General features: G+C 37.9%; 1 protein-coding gene across 1 annotated transcript; it reads left to right on the top strand.

Moving 5' to 3' along the window:
- Positions 6,170-13,796, top strand: LOC109223713 (ABC transporter A family member 2-like). The gene is made up of 16 exons (XM_019388124.1): positions 6,170-6,587; positions 9,081-9,312; positions 9,429-9,598; positions 9,693-9,878; positions 10,005-10,100; positions 10,186-10,386; positions 10,696-10,855; positions 10,933-11,159; positions 11,563-11,680; positions 11,764-11,840; positions 11,958-12,047; positions 12,178-12,321; positions 12,424-12,726; positions 12,812-12,892; positions 13,032-13,205; positions 13,322-13,796. Exons 1-16 carry the CDS (start codon positions 6,219-6,221, stop codon positions 13,583-13,585), a joined length of 2,892 nt encoding a protein of 963 aa, XP_019243669.1. The 5' UTR covers positions 6,170-6,218; the 3' UTR covers positions 13,586-13,796.

The raw sequence follows: 14,762 nt of genomic DNA, 5'->3' as shown, positions 1-14,762 counted from the left end.
TGCCCTTCGCGATCGCGAAGGGAGGAATGCGAACGCGAAGGCCTGGGGTCTCAACCTATGCGAATGCGATGCAAGGGAACGCGAACGCATTGAAGGAAAAATGGAAGGGCCAGAAATTGCCCNGATGGGGAAGGTGCTGAAGCTATGCGAACGCGGTGGCGGGTACGCGAACGCGTATAAGGAAATTGGCCCCCTCCAGGATTACACTACGCGAACGCGGTGGAGGGGCCGCGAACGCGATGAAGGGATAGGCTACTACTACGCGAACGCGATGGTTTCTTCGCGAACGCGAAGAAGAAATCTGGACCTGCAACTGCTGAGAGTTTTCTGCAATTTTTCAAACACTAAAATGCCCCGTTGGGCATCCGAAACACACCCGAGGCCCCCGGGACCTTAACCAAACCTACGGACATATTCCATAACATCATTCAAACTTGTTCCTATTCTTAAACCACCTAAAGCAACGCCGGAAACACGAATTAATCAAAGATTCAAGCCTAAGAACTTCAAATTCTAACAAAACACACTTTCGATCAGAAACCTAACCAAACCTCGCCCGAATGACCTGAAATTTTGCACACACATCCCAAATGACATGACGGAGCTACTGCAACTTCCGGAATTCAAATCCGACCCTCGGATCAAAAACTCACTATCGGACCGGAAACTTCAAAAATTCAAACTTCGGCATTTCAAGCCTAAATGAGCTACGAACCTCCAAAATACATTCAGAACATGCTCCCAACCCCGAAATCACCTAACGGAGCTAACGGAACCATCGGATTTCCATTCCGAGGTCATCTTCACACTGTTCCGATTACGGACCATTTTTCAACCCTTAAGCTCTCATTTAAGGACTAAGTGTCCCAAAACACTCCGAATCCTAACACCGAACGTCCCGGCAGACCAAAATAGCAGAAATGAACTTAGGGGAAGCAGTTAAGGGGGGATCGGGGCGTAAATTCCAAAAACGACCGGCCGGGTCGTTACAGTTCTGCCCATCATAACAATCATCTTGGAATCCACCACAATCATTGTCAAATTGATCCGAATTCCCTTGGTTCTGTTGACCTCTCTGTCTTCTATTGTTCACAAGCATGTTAACACCCTCCATGTCATTTAATTGGCGAGGATTCTGAACTTATTGTAACTGTGCCTTTGCTAGTTGGTTCATTGTTGTTGTAAGCTCTGCTATAGCCTGACCATGGTCATGTAGTTCTTTATGCAAATGAGTGACCGTGGGGTCACCCTGCGGCACATTGGCTCTACTCTGCCAAGCGGAGGATGTGTCAGCCATTTCATCCAGAATAGCACAAGTTTCATCATAAGGCAACTTCATGAAATTCCCCCCCCCCCCAGCCAATTGATTCACTATGCACTGATTCGTTGTATTGATGCCCCGATAGAAGGTATGTTGTATCATTGCCTCTGTCATATCATTGTTGGGGCATTCTTTCACCATAGTTCTGTATCGCTCCCAAATCTCGTGCAATGGTTCAGTAGGCTCTTGCTTGAAGGCTAAGATCTCATCCCGTAGTGCTGCCATGTGTCCCGGTGAGAAAAATTTGGCAATGAACTTATCTGCCAACTCATCCCAAGTTGTGATGGAATGGTTGGGAAGTCGCTCAAGCCAATCCAATGCTTTCCCCCTAAGTGAGAATGGGAAAAGCCTCAATCGAAGTGCATCCTCGGACACATTGGTTTGCTTGCTCCCCCAACAGGTATCCACGAACCCCTTGAGATATTTGTACGCATTTTGAGTGGGAGCACCTGTGAAATACCCACGCTGCTCCAATAATATCAGCATCACGTTGCTTATTTAAAAATTGCCCGCCCGGATCCGGGGCGGAACAATAGCACTCGCATAGCCTTGGTTGGGAAGAACTCTAGGAGCCACTCTTGGAGGTGGCGGAGGAGGGTCTGGGACGTTCTCATTTGCATTGGCCTGGCGGCCTCTACGTTGTCCTTGAGGTACAAGAGGCACCTCATCCTCTCCAATGTCATCTACCTCCTCCCCCGCATTCACATTTCCAAGAGGGTCATTAGCATTTAATGCCATTTTGTACCTGATGTATTGACACAAACAAATTAGTATTAAAGAAGGAAAGAAGAACAAAACACAAATCTATCTAGATAGATAGCCAAAACCGTTAGCTCCCTGGCAACGGCGCCAAAAAGTGATCGCGGCCTATTCCGCACTACTAATTAAGTAGCGACAGAGGGTCGGAGCAGCTTTTACCCGATTTAGGATCGGAATCGATATCCACAGAGAGCTAGAATTTGGAATCGAGTATCTATCTAGTGTAGAGTTGCGTATGTGTTCCAAATTGCACTTCTAAACATTTTTTGAGGTTTTGTTTACTTCTACTATTTATCAAACTACAAATGATAAATGCAACTAAATTATGCTAAGAGTTATAATGCTACGAGTTGTTCAAATAGGTTAAAAGGCACTAGGGTAGCGACTTCCGCCTAGGTGGTCAATTGATGGGTACTTGAGTAGAAGGCACGTTTGACATAATTGGGGAGTATGATATAACCTTTGCACGACTTTACCCACTCTACACCTCTCGGTGGTTCGAGTGATTTTGCCCGAATTGACTTTCTCAAGATCAATTGGGTATGCAAATTTGCACAAGCAACTAGGGTTCAAGTCGGTATTACTCTCTCGAGGTTTTACCCTCTAATTGGGGCTATCAATCTCTTGAGTACGCCCCAATTCCTTGTTGGACCAATTTCGAAGACTTAGGCTCTCTTTCTTAAGATGATCTCAAGTCAACTCAACACAAACTATTGTTTGCAACTACTAATTCAGAAATTAACCATGAAATTGGCCCAAATAACAAACACCCATAGTCAAATTAGCCCTAAAATACAAGACCCATCAATTACCCACACTAGGGTTGAGCCACAACCCTAGCTTATGGGTCTAGATACTCATAATTAAAGAAGAAAAATAAAAAATAGATGAATATAAACTCATATTAATTAATTACTAAGATAAACACAAAGATTCAATGATGAAATGTAGATAAAATTGCCCAAAATGGCTACAAACTTCGAACCCACGAGCGCAGCTATGTGCTGATACTATCTGCTTAACCTAAAAATGGAAAAGAAGCTATTTATACTAAGCTGACAATTTTGGACAAAAATACCCCTGCGGGGTTAGTGCGGACCGCACAAAATGGACCGCGGTCCGCACTAGGGCTTTGGACTTGAAAATCTGCTCTCTGAACCTTGGCATCACGGACTGTAGAGAATGGACTGCGGCCGCGGAGGCTTCTAGTGCGGTCCGCATAAAAAGGACCGCGGACCGCATTGGCTTGACATCCTGAAATTGATCTCAGTGCGGACCGCACAAAATGGTAGTGCGGCCGCACTGCCTCTTGGCCTGAAAATCCACCTTTCTGAATCTCCCAGTGCGGACCGCACAGAATGTAGTGCGGCCGCACTGGCCTTATTTAGCCTGAGCTTTGTCTTGTCTTTGGCGCTTGTGCAAGTTTCACTCCTTTTGAGCTGATTATTGACATCTTGTCACTTTGTTGATCAAACCTGCAATCAAGCACAACTTGTGAGCCTTTTGGGACTATTTCGTATGAATTTCTAATCAAAGCATAAGCAAGAAGGAGTATAAAATGCGTCAAAATTCCTAGTTATCACCACTCAACGGGATTGTTAGCTAACCCATAGCTCTAGAATATTCTCTCCCATTGAATTCGTGTCTAAGTTCGCCAATTTGTTTCCTTTGTTTCTTAGTTTACTACTCTAGATTATCTTTAGTTAAATATTCATACTTTGGAATTCACTTGAATAGATTAATTATTTGGTTTAATTTAGTTGATAGTTAATCACAAGTCCCCGTGGGTACGATATCTGGACTTACAATCCTATATTACTTGTCGACCACGTATACTTGCGTGTGCGTTTGGGAGCAACAGAATGAAAAGAAAATAGTGTGGGTGAGAGGAATTTTGAGATTGAGCATCGTGTTTTCAGGGAATGGGGGAAGAGAATGGGATGTACCAAAGTAGAGAGAGAAAGAAAATAGTGTAACTGAATAGCGTCTTTTGTGGCTTAGGGCTAGGAGGTAACCAATATTAAATATTTTGTTATAAACCTTAAAAGGTATCTATAGAATATAATTTTTTTAAATGGTATTCATTTAAAATAAATAAGGTGTTAACCTTTGCTATAGGAGGTAAAAATTTCATTAAATGTACCCCTCAACGAAGGGTATATTTAAATATTTTCTTATAGTATAGGGGTATATTTGACCCTTTACCCTATAAAAATATATATTTTTTTGCTATTATTTTTAGAGCGATTATACAAGGCCAAATACATATACAGCCATTTAACTTGGCACCATCTTTCATTTTGGCACTTTATCTCTACCATGTTCCATTTTGGCCCTCCAACTCTATTTTATATGTTTCATTTTGGCCCTCTAACTCTATTTTTTATGTTCCACTTTAACACAAAAGCTAAAACCAGTGCAAAAAATATAGCGCGTGTTTATACACAAATCTGAGGTGTAACAAGTATCCAATTAAATGTTGTCACCTGGTTTTTCTCCATGTCATACGGGTCAATACTAGAATACCCGAACCCGACCGTATTTTTTCATCCACTGTTGCCCCATCTTCATTCTCTATGTTCCAACGCTTTCATCTGCCGATTTCATACATGCCGACCATATTTTTTGTGGGTTTATTTCATCTAAACGGGCCAGGTATGAAATCGGCAGATGAAAGCTTTGGAACTTAGAGAATGAAGAAGCGGCAGTAGATGAAAAAATACGGTCGGGTTCGGGTATTTTGGTATTGACCCATTTGACATGGATGAAAATACAAGGTAGCAACATTTAATTGGATATTTATTCCACCTCAGATTTGTGTATACACACGCGCTATATTTTTTGTACTGGTTTCAACTTTTGTGTTAAAGTGGAACATAAGAGATAGAGTTGGGGGCCAAAATGGAACATATAAAATAGGGTTGGAGGGCCAAAATGGAATAAGATAGAGATAGAGTGCTAAAATGAAAAATGATACCAAGTTGAACGGGTTGTATATGTATTGGCGATTATACAATGTCATTTTCTAAATCCCGAATATGTGACTAATGACCCTACATGATATGTACAAAACCCCAAAGTGCCCTCCACGTCATAATAGCAAATGACTATGTTGTCCCTCCCTGCGAACAAAAGTAATTGTACTACATAATTATCACAAAATCCTAAGATCGACGTGAAGATCACGATATATTTTGGTTTGACGTGAATGGTTGGTTCACTATGGGGGATTGTATTGCGGCGATCAATGTGTTCTTTCTTCCAAATAGAAAATAAGAAACTGCTATCGTCCAAAAATATAATAATAGTAATAACTGTGATCAAGATTTTGACAAGCAACGCAGAGGAATAATATACTAATTAATAGACTATTTTGTCTTTTAATTCATTTAGTGTTCCATGAAACCATGCCAAAATTTTAGATACCAGGCTAAAATCTCCGTGCACTTCATTTTATTTGACAGTTTTAGAATTAACAAAGAGCTTTAAAATATTAATTTAATAAGTGACTTTTTAGCCTTTGACATACCCCTTAAAAAAATATGAACTAGTAGAGAAAAAAAAGATGTATTCACTAAATTACCCATCATTGACACATTGACATACGTAAATAAGGGCAAAATTTGAAAAAATAAAATTAAGTCCTTCTTGGTTATGTAAAAGGACACTTATTTTGAATCAAAATCAAAAAATCAAAAAGTCACTTATTGTAGACCTTAGAAAGATCACATGCTTAGAGTTTAAAAGGGTAAACATAGATAAAATAAATATAAAATCTTAAAGTAATAATTTTATTAATGAACTGAAAAGGACAAATTCCGAGATCGTTATACTGTGACATTGCTTAAAAGTATTCACTTATTAGTTGCTTTCTAAAAACTTATTGTTAAAAAATTTCTCCGCAAACAACAAGGAGAAGTTCTCAACACCCTAATCCATTTTTGACCTTTCAACTTTCTGTTCTACTGGATTAAGATTCCGTGGCATGTCTCGTCAATAACAAAAAAACAAGGGGCAAATATTGAAAACACAAAATTACCTGGAAAAGACGCGCCTTCATTTTTTTTTGTCTTAGATATAAAGTGAATCAACTAACTTCTTTTCTCTCCCAAAACTGCTGAAACTTTGGTTAAAACCAATGGAACTGGAGAGGGGATTTCCATTGCTAAAACAGCAGTACAAAGCTTTACTAAAGAAGAATTTTATAGTGGCATGGAGGAACAAGAGAGCTACATTCCTTCAGTTATTCTCATCCCTCTTCTTGATCTTCCTTCTTTTTATAATCCAAAAAGCTATAGAAGCTCGTTTCTCTTCTTCCTCCTCCTACGAGAACGTGCGGGACCCACAAGCGTTAGTGTCGCCGCCTATCCCGCCGTGTGAGCAAAAGAACTTCATCCGTCTCCCCTGCTATGATTTTGTGTGGAGTGGTTCTCAGAGTCCTAAAATCGGGCAGATTGCGAGCAGAATTATGGCCAATAATCCTGGCCGGTCTATTCCTACCTCTAAGGTATATATTACTCCTACTTGACTTGCTATTTTCCGAATCTACCTTTACATTTTGATGTTGAACTGACATATGTTTTGCAAAATAGTTGTAATTTGGGAATGACCGAGTTTAAGTTTAAGTTTAAGTTCGAGTTTTTGTTTCTCTGTTTCTTTTTATTATCGTGTGAATCTTATATTAGTTGTTACTAATAGCCGTGTATAAATTGGAGTTGGATACAATGTGTTGTTAGAGCTGTTGAACTTATTCAAAAAAACACTTACACTCTGTTTGGATCATTGTTCCCTATCGTTTTATAATGTATTGTATTGTACTGTATTGTATCGTATCACTTTATATATACAATGTTTGGATAGATTGTATTGTTTGTTATTGATAAATAATATTTTGCTATTTGGTTTGACTGTATCGTACTGTAACTGATAAGTTCACTAAAATGCCCTCAATTATTTAAATATTAAATTATCAAAAATTATGCATAAAAATAATTTTAAAAAAACAAAACAGAAGAGGGCAAAACACCTTAAAAAAGCAGAATAAAGGAGCGAGATAGAAGAAGGCAAAATAAAGGAGCACAACTAATTAGAATTGAGTTAAGCAAATTAGGAGAAAAAATAAAACAGAAGGCGACAAAACACCTTTAACGTTGGCGGTAGAAGTTCTGAAAACAAACAAAGTAGGTTATAGGTTGGAGATTTGGAGTTAAAATAGAAAAAAAGGTAAAGGGTAAAATAGAAATGTGGAGTAATAAGTTAGGGCATAATTGGAAAGAAAAATAGGAAACAATCCCACCACACCAAATCGGCTGTTTCAAAAAAAGGGGGACTTTTCATTGTTCCGGAACAATGGATTTAACAATACAATACAACCAATTTTAATGAAACAATCAAAACAAACATTGTTTTGGGATAACAATACAATACGATACAATGGGGAACAACCATCCAAACAAGCTGTTAAATCACCGCAATGGAGAAACTACCTTTTTCAATTTTTTTTTTGATAATCGTGGTGTAATTCCACAGGATACTGTCACCTCCCACCAACAACAGGTACCAGGTAACTCTGTCCACCTAGGCTTAGACAGATCGAAACAAATCACCTAGCGTTTTTTGTCTCCGATGGGATTTGATCCTGAAACCTCATTGTTCTTACCCACCTCATTGAAAACCTTTTCACAAAATTTTGCTTGCCTAAAATTTTTTTGCTTGCCAATGAGAACTTTTACAATTATCCTGTATGGTTGCTACTTATTGTCTACTTTTTCTAATCTGATTTTCTTTGTTACTAAGTATAACACATATACCTTCTGCGGTTTGTGTCTTCCTTGTGCTGTTTCCTTGTCTGATTTATATGCTTATTACTTTATTTGAAAATTCTTGTGAGGGAAAAATTCCTGATAATCATCAGCCCAAATGAAGTTACTTTTGTCATCTTGTAACTTAAAATTTCCGTTAATATGAGATAGTACAGTTTGCTTGCTAGCAATAAATCCTCTTTCCCCTATTCATACTTTCAGAAAATAAATTTACAGATATTTCATGCTTGCCCTAAATGCTGCTGTTCTCTCCATGTAATAAGTCTGCCACACCATGGAAATAACAAGTTAACTTGTTCTTTATATATGTTTTTTTCATGTTAATTCGTCATGTGGTAGCGGATGATTTGGCATTGACTAAATATATCAAGTAGGGAGACATGATCTTACCGCCTATATGAGAAGTGGATCTTTCCATTTCCTTACCTGACACATGGTCCGCATGAATAATATTGGATGCAAATGGGATTCCCCTTGAAAAGAGTGGACATTCCCAGTCTTTTACATGTGCTTAAAAAAAATATTGCGTAAGCTAAAATAAAGGAAGACAAGAGGACTCCTGTCCTTTACAAGTTCATAAGGTTAAAAAATGCAGCTGAAACTTCCTTATCAAATTTGAAGTTGTTTGCTTTATCTGGCCTAAGTCTGAAGTTACCCATCTGTATCTTGTCCAACTTGAACGGTTGCTAACTTCTGTTGGCAGATCTTCTATCTCGAAAAACATGGTTGAATCTGGTAATGCAGTCAACCATTTTGCCAAATCATCCGCCTCACAATTTGCCTCCCTAAAATGAACCATTTTATGTTTCCTTGCCCAAGAATCTGTCAAGTGTTCACTATCAGCTTTCTCTATCGTCATGGAGGTGGTGCGACTCCTTTCAACATATAAGCAACAAGTATAAAATCTAGTTTAAGAATTGCATTGATAAATCCTGAATTTATGCACCATTTTTGACTCCATAAAAGATAGATCTTGCTGTCCTCTTTCGAGTGTGCCAATCACCATTTTAACTCCATAAAGATAGATCTTGCTGTCCTCCTTTGGGTATGCCAATGTCCTGTTTACCACTTTATGTCATGAATGGTTCCTTTAATTTGGTTCATTCTTTAGTTTAGTATGTCAAATCGATGTCTTTGTTGGAACATTGACTTATCATACTATGCCTTCTTTTCTGCAGGTTCTGTCATTTAGAACACGAGATGAAGTGGATGAATGGCTTTTCAAGAACCCTCTGCGTTGTCCTGGAGCTCTGCACTTTGTTGAAAGGAATGCTAGCATAATCAGTTATGGCATACAAACAAACTCCACTCCAGTTGTCAAACGAGGAGTCTTTGAAGATCCAACTTTTAAGTTCCAAATCCCACTTCAACTGGCAGCAGAACGTGAAATTGCAAGATCTCTGATTGGAGGTATATAAGTATGACATTTACTACTGGCTATGATCCGCTAAATGGATTGTGATGGTTTAAATCAAGTTCTCATTTTCCTAAGCTCACCATTGTCCTATGGTTATGTACATTTTCAGATTCAAACTTCAGTTGGGTTGTCAGTTTCAAAGAATTTGCACATCCTGCTTTTGAAGTTTTCTCTGCCTTGGGTGCTGTTGGACCTACCTTTTTCTTGGCTGTTGCTATGTTTGGCTTTGTCTTCCAAATCAATGTTTTGATCATTGAAAAGGAACTCAAACTTCGGCAGGTATCACCTCTCTTGCATTTTTGTAAGAGACAATATCATTCTTCTATTTCATGGAAGATATTTCTTTTTCTAAATGTCACATTTTGTCTTACAGGCAATGACTATGATGGGTCTCTATGATACTGCCTATTGGTTGTCATGGTTCACATGGGAGGGATTCATCACACTTATCTCCTCTCTTCTCATAGTTCTCTTTGGGATGATGTTTCAATTTGAGTTTTTCTTGAACAACAGCTTCGCCGTCGTGTTTCTCCTTTTTTTCCTTTTCCAGCTTAATATGGTTCGGCTCCACCATTCAATTTAACACTTTCACCAAATACAATCTGCATTCAATTGCAACTTCTAATGAGGCTAACTACTTTAATATTCAACTCCACTGATATAGAATTTCTGCACCTGTTGCCAGATTGGTTTTGCATTCATGCTGTCTGCTTTTATCAGCAAGTCATCCTCAACAACAACTGTGGGTTTCTTCACATTTATTGTCGGTTTCATGACTCAGGCAAGTGCTTATCTTTGAACTGATGACCATCCATTACTGACTCAGTGGGATAATGTATTTCTCATCTTCCATTTATTTTTTTCAGCTTGTAACAGCATTTGGATTTCCCTACAGCAAAAAATATTCCAAATCTTATAGGATCATTTGGTCATTGTTCCCACCAGATCTTCTTGCTCAAGGTCTTCAATTACTTGCTGATGCAACTGCCACTCCTGAAGATCCTGGTGTCAGCTGGAGTGGTAGGACAAAATGTGCTTTTAATGATTCAGAGTGTGTAATAACTATGGTAAGACACCTACTATGACACTAGGCTTTCTCTTTTAATTTCCAGTTTTCTTGATGTTGGGTAGGAGGTGCAGTATTTAGAGAGTGAGGTATTTGTTTGCTCGTAAATGATTTCAGTAGCTACTTCGTGTTCACTTCTCATCACTGCTACAGCTCCGTGAGTTTGAATGAGTGGAGCGAATGAGTTATGGAGGGAGGGAGGAGAGACTCTGGGTCTTTGTTAATTCTTTCTTAGTGCAATACTGCTTTCAATCGCGTACAGTCGTCTCGCATCTTACATAGGCCCATTATCTGTTGTTTCTGTTAACAGAATGAGATTTACATATGGCTCGTGTCAACATTCTTTCTGTGGTTTGTTCTTGCTATATACTTGGACAACATAATTCCAAATATTTCTGGTGTGAGGAAATCAATGTTCTACTTCTTGAATCCTAGCTACTGGACAGGCAAAGGTGGAAATAAGGTGAAAGGTAAAGCAACATTTCATTAATACCTTTATAACGATCGTGCTGTGAAAAAACTTTAAGGCTGTTGTTTTTGTGTTCAGAGGGGGGTATTTGTAGCTGCACAGGTTCAGCACCACCCCTGGATAGTGTTATACCAGATGATGAAGATGTTCTTGAAGAAGAAAACATTGTTAAACGCCAAGCTACGCAAGGTGAAGTTGATTCTGATATTGCAGTTCAACTACATGGCCTTGTAAAGATATTTCCTGGAACAACAAAGATGGGCTGCTGTAAGTGCCAAAGGAAATCTCCTTATCATGCCCTAAAGGTATTTTATCTATTGGTCAATGAGAAGATAACAGTAGCTGCTTTCCCTGTGCAAACGTAAGTCAACAGTAGAAAAACGAACAAGACAGTTTCTGTGTTCAGATAGGAGTCGAGCATTGAATCTAGCTCGTTGACACTAACCTCAAAATTTGGTTTTTAATTCTCTTGCAACTTCTCTGATTTCCTCGGCAATTTATTCAAATCAACATTCCTGTGAAGTCTGCATTCAGTACGCATTTTATATGTTGTGTAAGAGTTGCCTATGGGAAATGAGAAGTCCGCATTTCAGAAGGAAATTTTTTTTTTTTAGAAGAAACTAGCATCTGTATTTAATAATACTCCGGAGATCCTACACCTTTACCCTAGCTGCATCTGCAGCTCATTTTTTGGAGTCAATATTGCAGGGCTTATGGGTGAATCTTGCAAAGGATCAGCTATTTTGTCTTCTTGGGCCCAATGGAGCTGGAAAAACTACTGCTATTAATTGTTTGACTGGGATTACACCTGTTACCACAGGAGATGGTAATATTGTTTTCAATTTCACAAAAAGAAATTCTATATTCATTGCAAATTGCTTGTGTGTAACAAGGAGTTGCTTTTAACAGCACTAGTATATGGTCAGTCCATAAGAAGCTCTACAGGCATGTCAAACATTCGAAGGATGATAGGGGTTTGTCCCCAGGTGACTATTATTATCTTTATGTTTCTATCTTCAAATCTTTCATGGATCTAACTAATACTCTATCCTAGCAATATGTGTTTGCTTAAAATAAATCCATTCATTTTTGTCATTTTATAGTTTGATATTCTTTGGGATGCATTGTCCGGTCAAGAACACCTGCATCTTTTTGCCAGCATTAAAGGTCTATCCCCTGCTTTAGTAAAAGAGGTGAGAGCATATAAACCTAGTCTTTGTCTAGCCTTTTGTACCTATCTAAAGATATGATGAACAGGCTAAACCACCGACTAATTGAGCCGATTATAAATCCTGCTTAACCAATATTCCGATCAAATCACAGGTCGTAGAGAAGTCACTAGCCGAGGTAAAACTCACAGACGCAGCCAGAATGAGAGCTGGTAGTTACAGTGGAGGAATGAAACGACGCCTCAGTGTTGCTATAGCACTTATTGGTGAACCAAAATTGCTCATTTTGGATGAACCGGTAGGTTTTGGTAAATATGTCTTCTCCTGATGTTTATCAGAATTATGCTAAAAAGAAATTTATCATGACATTCTCTTCTCTAAAACATGAAAACCCTCATAGACTACCGGTATGGATCCAATAACCAGAAGACATGTCTGGGACATAATTGAGGATGCAAAAAAAGGGCGTGCTATTATACTGACCACTCATTCAATGGAAGAAGCTGACATCTTAAGTGATCGCGTTGGTATCATGGCAAAGGGTAGACTTCGTTGCATTGGAACTTCAATAAGATTGAAATCAAGGTTTGGAACTGGTTTCATTGCTAATGTAAGCTTTTCTGGTGGGACAAATGGGACTCCTGAAAGAGGAGATACTTTGAGTACATCTCAACCTGAAGCTGTGAAACAATTCTTTAAAAGTGTATGTCAAAGATGCCTTTACTTTTTCCCGTTCTTTTCTGAAACTGTTAAATGAACTGGTTTCGATTTGCAAATTATGTCCACAGCGCTTGGATGTGGTGCCTAAAGAGGAAAACAAGTCCTTCCTAACCTTTATTATTCCCCATGACAAGGAGAAGCTGTTGACGGTAATATCTTTAAAGCAACTATGAAATTAGATTAGTTTAACATCATTTAATGGTCTTGCAACTTTATTGTGGAATGAAAAGTAGACTAGTTTTGCAATGTTAGCTCATTTGTTGATCATTGACTTTTACTCTCAACCAGGACTTCTTTGCTGAGCTTCAAGATAGAGAGAAGGAATTTGGCATTACAGATATCCAGCTTGGTCTTACAACTCTTGAAGAAGTTTTTCTAAACATTGCTAGACAGGCAGAACTGGAAGATGTTGCTGAAGGAAGCTTCGCGACTCTTACTTTGAATTCCGGGCTCTCACTTCAAGTAAGTTGATTATCATATTCTTCGTTCCATAATTTTCATGATAAAATTGCATCCATAATTCTAATCACTGTGAAATGAGTAACTCTAGTTTTTCATTTGTGAATGTGGCTATTCAGATACCTATAGGAGCAAGATTTGTGAAAGTACCAGGAACAGAATGTGCTGAGAATCCTATAGGTACTATGGTAGAAGTGTACTGGGAACAAGATGATTCTGGTTCACTCTGTGTTTCTGGTCACTCACAAGACATGCCAATACCAGCTCATGTTCAACTAATAGATCCTCCAGCAGCCACTTCTGGTAGAGGCTTTTTACGAAGACGAAAACAAATTCATGGAATTGTGATTGATCCTGCACAGATTACGGGTGCAAGTTCATAATAACTGTAGACTTAATAGCCACAGTAAGTTAAAAGGTTTTACATAACTATTTTTGTGTATAGGTGATTTGATGTAAAACTTGGAGTATCTGTTTATCATCAGAACATTTTTTTTTTTTGTATGTTGTAGCGTCGTTTCTGGTTAACACTAATTTATCTGTATATTACAATCCCAAAGATAAATGCAGAAAGAGTTTTCATACAAACAGTAACTAATTAATCTCTTGATATTGGGACAAATAACATGTAATGATGTAAACCGTTTGGAGTTTATCACAATAATTATATTTCCTTGGGAAGAATTTCTTGCTTTTCCCATTCATCAATACAGAATGAGCTATTAGTGCTGTACATCAATTAGAAGCACAATGATTATTTAGATGCGGTTCGAAATTTTGTAACCTTTTTGCATTATACGAAGCAATAACTGTCAATTATCTTTTTAATTTGACTGGGCTGCTATTTAAGTTAATTTCTCAAATAACTTCCTTTGACATGGTGAATATGGTTCTCCTCTATACTAAGTGAAAAACATCTTTCTATTTTCAAAAATCTTGAAAATAGCCCAAATCGGAAAGGTTACTTTTAATTAGTTATTCTGGTTCGATCGTTATTCTTCCAATTTGTTTTTGTCCTCTTTTGAGTGGTTACCTTGGATTAGTACAACAGAGAAATAAGAGCCAAGCACTTAGAATGACCTCTGTGTGTGTGTATTAAAAGTTGCTTATTTTTCCGTTAAAACCAAATTACAAATGTTCGAATCATTTTGATGTTGAAGAAAAGCGAAAATATTACGTCTAATTGAGAGAAAAGAAATTACATCTACCTAAAAAAACATTCAAATTATCCTTGAAAATTTTGTATTAAAATAAAACTCTTAAACTCTCCAAATAAAAAAGAAATACTGACATATAAGTAGGATAGAAGATTTATAATTATTATTAATTACTCTAACCAACCTTAAACAAATCATGACGATTAAAAAAAAAAGAAAAGAACGCTTGAATACCAAGTTAGTGGGAATGATATCAAACAAATGAAACAGAAATGTTATTTGTTTCGTTGGAGCAGGGTCCTATGAGAAATTGAGAGTGAAAAAGAAAGACATAGAATGTGACGTAATACGACGAATAAAGAGGAAACATTTGATTTTGCTCAAGATTTGAAATACAAATTTT

The sequence above is a fragment of the Nicotiana attenuata genome, chromosome 3 (assembly GCF_001879085.1).
Source record: "Nicotiana attenuata strain UT chromosome 3, NIATTr2, whole genome shotgun sequence".
Taxonomy (NCBI): Eukaryota; Viridiplantae; Streptophyta; class Magnoliopsida; order Solanales; family Solanaceae; genus Nicotiana; species Nicotiana attenuata.
This window is presented reverse-complemented; position numbering and strand designations above follow the sequence as displayed.